The 11,607-nt window shown below is 38.5% G+C and overlaps 1 protein-coding gene across 1 annotated transcript; it reads left to right on the forward strand.

The window, feature by feature from the left end:
* Positions 1 to 10,286: 10,286 nt before the first annotated feature.
* Positions 10,287 to 11,222, forward strand: LOC126079478 (olfactory receptor 1013-like). Its single transcript, XM_049890496.1, has one exon. The coding sequence runs from the start codon at positions 10,287 to 10,289 to the stop codon at positions 11,220 to 11,222; it is 936 nt and encodes a 311-aa protein (XP_049746453.1).
* Positions 11,223 to 11,607: the final 385 nt, after the last annotated feature.

Raw genomic sequence — 11,607 nt, forward strand, 5'->3', positions numbered from 1 at the left:
CTAATTCTCCCCCAAAATGATGTTATGTTAGAGACACAATGATAGCCTCTTTTTTTTTTAGTATTTTTGACACTTAATAATAGAAGAGGTAGCCAAATCAGACTTGTCCTTCCCTGCCCAAATGCTGCCATTCTACATCTCAGGATCTTACTTCTTTCCAGTAACCTCTCTTATCTTTCCATTTAATGCCTACCAAGGTTAACTCAACTATTCATCTGTCTGTTAGTCATATTGTGGTCACTAGCATGTTGCTATTAGGTGGGAATCTGTCACTGGTATTTCAAATACCAGCAGGCTTACCCATGATGGATAGATTTCAGGGGAGCTTCAAGATTAAGATAGACTAGGAAAAAGGACCACGCAAATACTTCTTAAAAAAAAAAAAAAAGAAAAGAAAAGCAACCAAATATCATCTGACATAGTGCCAGAAGATGAGCCCCTCCTTTTGGAAGAGACTCAAAATACTGCTGGGGAAGACCTGTCTCCTCGTAGTAGAGATGACCTTAATGACATGGATGGAATAAAGCTTTCGGGACCTTCATTTGCTGCTGTGGCATGACTCAAAATGAGAAGAAACAGCTGAAGACATACAAAGTATGAATATTGGAAAATTGGAAGTTGTCAAAAAGGAAATAAAACACATAAAGATCAATATCCTAGGCATTAGTGAGTTGAAGTGGGCTGGTATTGGCTATTTTGCATCAGACAATCATATGGTCTACTATGCCAGGAATGACAAATTGAAGAGGGTAAGTGTTTCTTTCATCATCAAAAAGAACATTTCAAGATCTGTCCTGATGTACAATGTTGTCAGTGATAGGATAATAACCGTAAGTCTATAATGAAGACCAGTTAATACCACCATTATTCAAATTTACCCACTAACCACTAATGCCAAAGATGAAGAGCTTTAAGATCGTTACCAACTTCTACAGTCTGAAATTAATTAAATATGCAATCAAAATGCATTGATAATTACTGGTGATTGGAATGTGAAAGCTGGAAAAAAAAGAAGGATCAGTAGTTGGAAAACACGGCCTTGGTGATAGAAACAATGCGAGAGTTCACGTGACAGAATTTTCCAAGACCAACAACTTATTCTTTACAAATACCTTTTTTTCAACAGCATTGATGGTGACTATACACATGGATCTCACCATATGAAAGATACAAGAATCAAATTGACTTCACCTGTGGAGAGAGACTATAGAGAAGCACAATATCAAGTCACACAAATGCAAGAGGCCCGCTGTACAACAGACCATCAACTGCTCATATGAAAGTTCAGGTTAAAGCTGAAGTAAATTAGAGCAAGTCCATGGGAGCCAACGCATGCCTTTTAGTGTGTATCACCTGAATTTGAAGACCATATCAAGAACAGATTTGATACATTGAGTACTAATGACCAAGGACCACAAGTATTACGGGATGACATCAACCATGAAGAAAGCGAAAGGTCATTAAAAAGACAGGAAAGAAAGAAAAGACCAAAATGGATGTCAGAAGAGACTCTGAATCTTGCTCTTGAACAGAGAGAAGCTAAAAGCAAAGAGAAGAAATGATGTAGTAAAAGAGCTGAACAGAAGATTTCAATGAGTGGCTCCAGAAGACAAAGTGAAGTATTATAACAAAATTTGGAAGGACTCAGAGTCAAAAAAAAAATCAAAGGGAATAAAACACTCAGCATTTCTCAAGTTGAAAGAATTGAAGAAGAAATTCAAGCCTCAAGTTGCAAAACTGAAGTGTTCTATGGGCAAAATAATGAACGATGCAAGAACCATTAAAAGAAGATGCAAGGAATACACAAAGTCACTGCACCGAAAAGAATTGACCAACATTCGGGAAGTAGCATGTGATCGAGAACCAAAAGTATTGAAGGAAGAAGTTCAAGCTTTGAACTTCACCTTGTTTTGGCAAGAAACAAGGCTCCAGGAAATGACAGAATACCAACTGAGATGTTTCAACAAACAGATGCGACACCGGATGTGCTCACTAGTCTATCCCAAGGCATTTGAAAGTCAGCTACCTGGCCAACCAACTGAAAAGGATCCACATTTGTGCCCATTCCAAAGAAAGGCAATCCAACCGAATGCAAAAATTATCTAACAATAACATTAATACCACACACAAGTAAGATTTTGCTGAAGATCATTCAAAAGCCGTTGTACCAGTACACTGACGGGAAACTATCAGAAATTCAAGCCATAATCAGAAGAGGATGTGGAATGAGGGATCTCATTGTTGATGTCAGATGGATCTTGGTTGCAAGCAGAGAATACCAGAAAGATGCTTACCTGTGTTTTGTTGACTGTGAATATGTGTTCGACTGTATGGATCATGACAAATTATGGGTAACATTGTAAAGAATGAGAATCCCTGAACACTTAATTGTGCTAATGAGAAATCTGTACGTAGACCAAGAGCCAATTATTCAAACAGAAGAAGGGGTTACTCATGGTTTAAAATCAGAAAAAGTGTGCATCAGAGTTGTATCTTTTCACCATACTTATTCAGTCTGTATGCGGAGCAAATGATCTGAGAAGGTAGACCACATGAAGGAGAACGTGGCATCAGGATTAGAGGAAGAATAATAAACAACCTGCAATATGTAGATGACACAACCTTCCTTGCTAAAAACGAAGAGAACTTAAAGGAATTACTGATGAAAATCAAAGACTACAGCCTTCAGTATGGATTTCAACTCAGCACAAAGGAAACAAAAATTCTCACAACTGGACCAATAAGCAACATTTTCATAAACAAAGAAAATATTGAAGTTGTCAAGGATTTCATTAAACTTGGAACCACAATCAACACTCATGGAAGCAGCAGTCAAGAAATCAAAGGATGTATTGCATTGGGCAAATCTGCTGCTAAAGACCTCTTCAAAGTGTTAAAAAGCAAAGACAGCAATTTGAGGACTAAGGTCCATGTGAAAGCTGGACAATGAGTAAGCAAGTCCGAAAAAAAATTGATGCCTTTCAGTTATGGTATTGATGGAGAATATTGAATACATCATGGGCTGTCAGAAAAACAAATAAATCTGTCTTGGAAGAATTACAGCCAGGTGCTTCTTAGAAGCAAGGATGGTGAGATTTATTTTCACATACTTTGGAAACGTTATCAGGAGGGACCAGTCCCTGAAAAAGAAAATCATGCTTGGTATAGTAGAGGGTCAGTGAAAAAGAAGAGACCCTCAACGAGATATTCTGACTTATTGGGTGCAATAATGGGCTCAAACACAGCAACAGTTTTGGGGATGGCCACAGGATCCCGTAGTGTTTCATTCTTTTGTATATGGGTTCCCTGTGAATCAGAAACAATTCCATGACATCTGACAGCTACAAAGTTAACTACTTATTCGTGCTGCAATTCTGTAAACCTAACAATCAGGAAGGGCCCTTAGTCCTCAACAATAACTTCCCTAGCACCACAAGAGAAGACAGACTCCTTCAAAGATGCAATTTAGGCATTCTGGCCATCTTTCTGTTTATCTCAGTTGGATAATCACAGCTTTCAACTCTGGCAGATGCCAAGCGCTAATATGGTATTATAGTTTCTATTTCCATGCCTTTTTGCCACAGCCAGTTTGGCTTTCAATGCATTGCTCTCCACCTGTCCTTCTTAATGTGACGCCATCATTGGTCATTTAAGTAAGTTTGATACCAGTAGATAGCATAGGTTCCTGATGTTCCATTTATCCCAGCAAGGAATTTATCTATCTGCTCTTCAAATACTTGAGCAACTTGAGCAACCTAAATCCCTTTTAAATGATTGGTTACTTGACCAATTCTCAAACCAATAGCAGTTAGGAAACTAAAGAATAACAGAAGCCCCACTTAAATTGGATAATTTGAGTAGAGTATAATGAAGGAACTACAACCAAGGAACATGGTTGGTGTGGGGACATCCCTAGGGATAGTGTAATAATCATAAATAGGTAACATCTGAGAATCGTTACCACCTCTGCCCCTGAAGAGACCAGAAACATGAGTTGTTAAGGGCATTGGAGGGAAAGCTTTGAAAGAGGAATGCCTGGCTGGAGTTATGATGCAGACAGCTTCCCAAAACCCTACAGGTAAGAAGCCTAGGAAAATTCCTCTGACCTCACTTTCCTCACTGCTAGTGATACAGTTGACTAAACTCATAAGAAGACAGAGAGCAAAGGAGCCCATTGATGCAATTCATACAGCTTAGCCTCCCAGAGCAAAGAGGAGGTTAGAGTGGAGAATGGATTTGGAGGGATGCATTGAAGGTGTGACAGAAATATTGGTATTGAGCAGATGTATTTTAATATGCAGATGTGCACATATAAACACACAGAATTAAAACTACAACAACAACATCCATTACCATCAAGTCAATTCTGAATCATAGTGACTCTATACAACAGAGTAGAACTGCCCCCACAGGGTACCTAAGGCTGTAATCTTTAAGGAAGCCAACTGCCATATCATTCTCCCTCAGAGCAGCTGGTGAGTTTGAACAGCTAACTTTTATTTAGCAGCCGAGTGCTTCAGCACTGCATCACCAGGGCTCCTCACTCATAAATAGTATACTTAATGTATGTGTACATGTACATTTAGTTTATCTTCTTCATAATGTAAAACGGAATGAGAATGAAAATTATGACTGATTACATTTTCACCAGCATATCAAAAAACCACTTTCCACCAGGATATCACTGACTCTAAAATATTTTCTCTCTGTCTTATTAAATAATACCCAATTTGTCAACATGCAATTTTGTTTAATTGATTTGTTAATCATTTCCTGATTTATTAAATCCTGAGAGGCTATAGGAATCTACAACCCTGGGGATCTAGAAACTGATATAAAAGATTCTGGGAGCAGCAGGTTTGAGTTCTGTTGGAATGGTGGTGTTGCTGAGAATTTTAGGTAAGTTGCCTAATTCAGATATTAGAGATAGATGGAAGATTTGATTTTTTTCTCAAAACAAGTCCAGTTGCTATTTGCATACTAAAACATGATAATGGCTAACGAAAGGCCCTGTTTAAAAATCACAATCATCCAACTGCTGAAAGTATGAGAAGAGATATATTATTTCTTGCTGTTTGTGGTATAAAAAGGGGAACTAGCATTACAGCGAAGGACAAGGGAGACAAAAACTAAATTAACAAACAAGAAACCATCAGGATCCACTCAGCCAGTAGACTTGTGAATATCTCAAGAGTAATTGAAGTAGCATAGAATAAGGGTTTAAGGGTCAGAAAAGAAGTTTAAATTTCTTTCAGTTTGATATTTCTTTAAGTATGGTGTATTTAAGAAGACCTCCAAGCAACAGAGGCTTACTTTCAAAGGGAAAATTTGTATTTTAACAATTTTGGGTCAAATAATGCTATTTTAGATTAAAATACAAATATAACCTGATTAGTAGAATAAACTAAAAAAAGGAAGACCCTCAAATAGATGGACTGACACAGTGTCTGCAACAATGGGCTCAAACATAACAATAATTGTGAGAACGGCGCAGGATCAAGCAGTGTTTTGTTCTGCTGTACATGGGATTGCTATGAGTCGGAACCAACTCAAGGGCACATGACAACAATCACAACAGTAGAATAAACATGTTAGCTGGTTAGCACATACTGTCAGGTACGTATCATCTTCTGGTTCTGATAACAGATTACTGAACTCGTCCAGCCAGGCTCTCACCTGGTGTACATAGGTGGGTTTCAAGGGAAACACCAAGAAAATGTGGGCTCTATTTTGTTTATGTATACCAGGGTTAATTATGAGGGCTTTTGTTTTATTTCCTTTGTTAGAATAATATATGGTTTTCCTAAGAGTCTGAAAAGGGTGTGAAATATAATAGAAGAGAATTACCATCTGTAAAGGAATGGAGCTCAGAGCAGAGAACACGAATGGAAGGATGAGGGAAGAAAAATACCCAGCACCACACTGGGCTCCGTGAGGAATGGTTAGGTCATTGATAGGCTATTGCTGTTGTTACCATGGAGTCAACTGTGATTCATGGTGACATTATGTACAATAGAATACAATGTTGCCAGGTCCTACAGCATCCTCATAATCACCAACATGTTTCAGTCAATGGTACTGTTGTACCAATCCATTTCACTGACAGTCTCCCTCACCTTCACTGGACCTCTACTTCAAAAAACACGATGTCCTTTTGGGATCCATAACATTTTCATGGCTAATTCTCAGAAGTAGGTCACCAGGCCTTTTTTCCTAGTCTGTCTTAGTCTGAAAACTCCACTGAAACCTGTCCACCAAGGGTGACCCTGATGGTATTTGAATTACTGGTGACATAGTTTCTAGCATCATGACAATATTCAAATCACCACAGTAAGACAAACTGACAGGAGGCACTGGGAGGACTGTGGGGCAAAGAGTGGTTGTGAGAGAATAGAGAATAGAGAGATGCAAGATTAGAAGAGAGAACATATATCAGGGGACATAGTAGAAGCATTGGGTACAGATTTTACCCATGCAATATTTTATGTGAAAAAAATACTACTCATTTGCAACCATGTAATATCAGTACACAAAATATAGATATTTTTTACATGTCAAACCATTTACTAAGCACTCTATATAAAATATTTCCTTTAAGTTTTATACAACCATAAGAGGAGCTTATTATTATTCCAATTAATAGATAAGAAAAATGAGGGTTGGGGAAATTAAATAAGTTTTCCAAAGTTTTTACCAGTGGCCCTTGAGTTGACTCCAAATCTTGGTGACCCCATGTTTGTCAGAGTAGAGCTGTGCTCAACAGGGTTTTCAATACCTTACTTTTAAGAAGTAGATTGTCAGGCTTTTCTTTGAGGCATCTCAAGGTAGACTCTAATCTCCAACCTATCAGTTAGCAGTACGTTCACCATTTGCACAACCCATGGTTAGAGTGATGAAATCATTGGCATCACACCGAGATCTACTCATACCTTATCTTGTTATATGTTTAACACACTGCAAATCTTTACATTTGTTAGATCTTCGATTATTCACAACATTGTAGAGTAGGCAGGACTGATGAAGTGATAAATAATAACAATCGTGATGGCATTAAATTATAACAAATTTTCATTTCAGCATTTCTCAGACGTGATCTACAAAACACTTGTATCAGAAACACTTGGGCTGCTTGAGAAAGCAGGTTCCTGGGTTTCATCCATAACTTCCTAGACTGGAATCTCCGGGGTGGAGTCCAAGTGGTTCTTATGTGCACTGGATTTGAGAAGCACTGTTGGCTTGAGTGTTTACCGCCTGTCAGGCACTGTGCTCAGCCCTTACGTGGGCTATCACCTTTAATCTTTACAACAACCCTGTTGGTGGTGGTTGCTATTCAGTTGATTCTGACAACAACCCTGTTGTCTTTGTGTCTATTGACAACAACCTTAGGGAGAGATAAATTACGTCTGCATTGTAATTTGAAAAAAAAATTGAGGCTTAAGTATGTTGGTTAGTAATTTCTCTAAGGTCCCACAACCTTTATGTCATGACGATAGAACTTGAATCCAAGTTATTTGCTTAAAAGTTAAATGTATTTTCTGATACCCCAGCCATCTCCAGTTTGAGCAGTCAGCTCTGATTTCTGAGACTTGCTTCACCTCCATCATGACACATAATGACAGTCTGTTGCTAAGCTGAAAAACTCCTTCTTCACAAACCCACTCACTTTGGAAAACAAATGATCTGATAATTGGTCAGGCTGACTGAGTTTTGGGCAGATTTTGCTTCTTCCTATATGTGTCTGCAGAGAACTCAAATACCAGGGATTACTGGTGCCAGGAAATACATGCAGGTACCACACAATTCTGCTGGTGGTTTTAGGATAAAAAGACATCATTAAGAGACCACCCAGAAAAAAGATTCTGTTGACTTGCTTCTCTTTAGAATCAGGGTGGTCCATTCATTTATTCATTAATTCCTTCAGCTAATATTGATTATGTATCTGTTATATACAAATGTAACTATGAGTCGGAACCGACTCAACGGCAACGGGTAACGGGATCTGTTATATGCCAGATGCTATTCTAGGCATGAGGGATATAGTAATGAGCGAAACAGACAAAAATCCTTCCCCTCATGGAGATTACACCCTTGTTGTTGTTAGTTGCCATGGAGGCGATTCCAAGTCATGATGCCCCGTGTGTTGCAGAGGAGAACTGCTCCATAGGGTTTTCAAGGCTGTTACCTTTCAGTAGCAGATCACCAGGCCTGTCTTCTCAGGTGTCTCTAGGTGTGTTTGATCCACCAACCTTTCAGCCAATAGTGGAGTACTTAACTGTATCTGCCTCCTAGGAAATCCATTTACATCCTAGTGAGCTCCTAGCTCCTCCTGATCCCAGTGACACGGCTGCCGTTGCCATTGCCGTTGAGTCAATTCCAACTCATAGTGACCCTATAGGACAGAACAGAACTGCCCCATAAGGTTTCCCAGGAGCCCCTGGTGGATTCAAACTGCTAACCTTTCGGTAGGCAGCCATAGCTCTTAACCACTACCCCACCAGAGTTCCCAAACAGTGGACCCATGAAAAGGTGGATGGCGTAATTTATCCTATAGATAATTTGACCACTCAGTGATTTTCTCCAGTTATCTTCTATTCCTTCACATAATTTCAAGAAGAATCGTAAGAAGATTTACAAAGCAATTTGCAAAACTTGAAGTTCCTGACAGTGTAAAATCCCTTAAGGAATTTTTTAAAAATATGTGTTCAGAGTTTTGATTATCACAAAGATTGGGGCACCTCCTGGCCATTTAGTATCTAAGAGACAAAGATGAAAGATGTTCTGCACCCATCGGACAGTTCCATACAAAGAAAAATGTCCCAATCCTAATACACAGTCTTGATAGACATTTGTGCATGTGAAGCTCTTTACAATAATGAATCTGAAATGTATTCCACTTTGAAAACACACACGATGTGTAGTTTCCAAAGTATTAATATGTACGAAATTTTCTACAAATGCAATGATTGTGAAAATAGATTTTACTTTGTTTTGTATGGAATTTTACCAAGAATTACTCACTATTCCAGAAAAAGTGTTACATATCTACAAAGTATATTTTGCAAGGTTTTAGTATATACCAACTAACCTAGGAAATCAAAATTGAGGGAAGAGTGTCATTTGTTTTGTTTGAGACCTTATCCAGAGTTGTTCCACTTGTAAGAAAAATCATGTCATGAATGTAAATGCCACTTCTGGTATTTGAGTCATGAATATATTCATAAGGATTCTATTTATGTGTCTAAGCATTTGTTTCATTATGTATTCCAGCATTTATATATTTAAATTCACATTGTTTTAGATAACTTCTATATTATAATTGTTATAATGGAATAATTATGTAATGAACAACTTTCCCTTTACTTAACTTTATATTAGACTTAGGATATTTCCATCGGTTAAATTATCTATACATTTCATTTCAAGAGTCATAAAGGAAGTATTAAAATTGTTTGTTACTGTAGAATAATAAATATTAATGTTTGATACTGTAGAATAATGCTAAACGCTAATGCTAATGCTTGATACTTTAGAATAATACAAAATTGCAGGATTTTCAACCCTCAAAGACTCACAGTGCTATCACATTTGATTTATATGACATAATCAGAAAAATATGGTCTTTTATCTCTACTCTGAAATTTCACCCTGATTCTCAATCCAGTCCTCACCCTTGGGATTTATGACAATTGTACCAAAGTTCCCTCCAGATTGGTCAAGGGGAAAACTCTATATTGGCAGAAGAGGAGAATGTCATCATTTCGTAAACCGTGGGGACCTTCCCACCTCTTATGGGATCTTAAAAACTTTTCCATTTCAGTCCGGGAAATGAGGGAAAGGAAGGGTTTAAGTTCAATTAGCTCTTTTCTCAGGTTGTTATTATCCCATTATCTGCTTTTATTTTTTTAATAACATTTAACATTATCTACAAATCTTTGTATTTTTTCTTTTATTTTTATCTGTCTCTTCCTATAGAACAAAATCTCCATAAGAATAAGGGACAGCACTGTGCCTAGAACAGCACCTGGGGCTCAAAAAATTTTATTTTGAACAAAATGAATAGACCCCAGTAGCATTATGGCTGTACTGCTACAAATGCATTTTACTGAAATGAATATATTGAGACTCAGAGAACTCCCATCATTTTCTCAAGTCAGGATTCCTGCTCAGATCTCTTCATTCTAATACCTTTAGTCTTCACCACATCATATGTACCTGGTACACAGAATGCCTTCATTTAATACGTGTTGAAGAAATTAAACTCCATTTTAGGTGAGGTTCCTTTAGCCATGGAGAGGGGCAATCGCACCGTGACTGAGTTCATCCTGGTGGGCTTCACCACAGACCCTGTGATGCAGTTGGTCCTATTTGTGGTGTTTCTTGTCATGTACTCTGTGACCCTGGTGGGAAATACCACGCTCATAACATTGATTTGTTATGACTCCCGGCTCCACACACCCATGTATTTTTTCATTGGCAATCTTTCTTTCTTGGATCTCTGGTATCCCTCTATCTACACCCCAAAGATCCTAGTGACCTGCATCTCTGAGGACAAAAGCATCTCCTTTGCCAGCTGTGTAGCTCAGTTCTTCTTCTCTGCTGGACTGGGATATAATGAGTGCTACTTGTTGGCCACTATGGCTTATGACCGCTATGTGGCCATCTCCAACCCCTTACTTTATGCTCAGGTCATGTCAAAAAGATTGTGCATCTGTTTGGTTATATGTGCCTATACTGGAGGTTTTGTCAATGCAATAATACTCACCAGTAACACATTCACATTGGATTTTTGTGGTGACAATGTCATTGATGATTTTTTCTGTGATGTCCCACCACTGGTGAAGTTGGCATGTGATGTGAAGGAGAGTTATCAGGTGTTGCTATACTTCCTCATGGCCTCCAACGTCATCATCCCTATTGTGCTCATACTGGCCTCCTACCTCTTCATCATTGCTGCCATCCTGAGGATCCACTCCACCCAGGGTCGCCTCAAAGCGTTCTCTACATGTTCCTCTCACTTGATCTCTGTCACCTTATACTATGGCTCCATTCTCTACATTTACTCTCGGCCAAGCTCCAGCTATTCCCTTGAGAGGGACAAAATGGTTTCTGTGTTTTATACTGTGGTCTTCCCCATGTTGAATCCCATGATCTATAGTCTGAGGAATAAAGATGTGAAAGAGGCTCTGAAAAAACTCCTCAGGTTAACACAACCAGAGGTCTAAATTGACATAAATTTCTCAAATCAGTGCTAAGTGATAATGGATTGCTTCAGGGCATGGTTGGGGAGCTGGGATTTTAAAAAAGAAAAATCTCTTTTGTGTTTAAGGAATTAATTGAGAGAGATTTATTTCTTTGATTTAGATTGTTTTGGTGATCAGACTCTAATCTGTACTATAAAATAAACCCCCCCCAAAAAAATGCTGCAATCAAGTCAAATTGAATCAGACTCATGGTGACCCCTTGTGTTGCAGAGTAGAACTGTGTTCCATATGTTTTCCAATGACTATGACATTGGAAGCAGAGGCACCACAGAGTGGATCCAAACCGCCAACCTTAAGGTTACTAGCCAAGCACTTGGCCATTTGTGCCACCCAGGGACCACTATAT

This window comes from Elephas maximus, chromosome 7 (genome assembly GCF_024166365.1).
Source record: "Elephas maximus indicus isolate mEleMax1 chromosome 7, mEleMax1 primary haplotype, whole genome shotgun sequence".
Classification (NCBI taxonomy): Eukaryota; Metazoa; Chordata; class Mammalia; order Proboscidea; family Elephantidae; genus Elephas; species Elephas maximus.

What these genes read in the sequence shown, in the direction of transcription:
- LOC126079478 (XM_049890496.1), top strand. Translation starts at nt 10,287, where the DNA reads ATGGAGAGGGGCAATCGCACCGTGACTGAGTTCATCCTGGTGGGCTTC.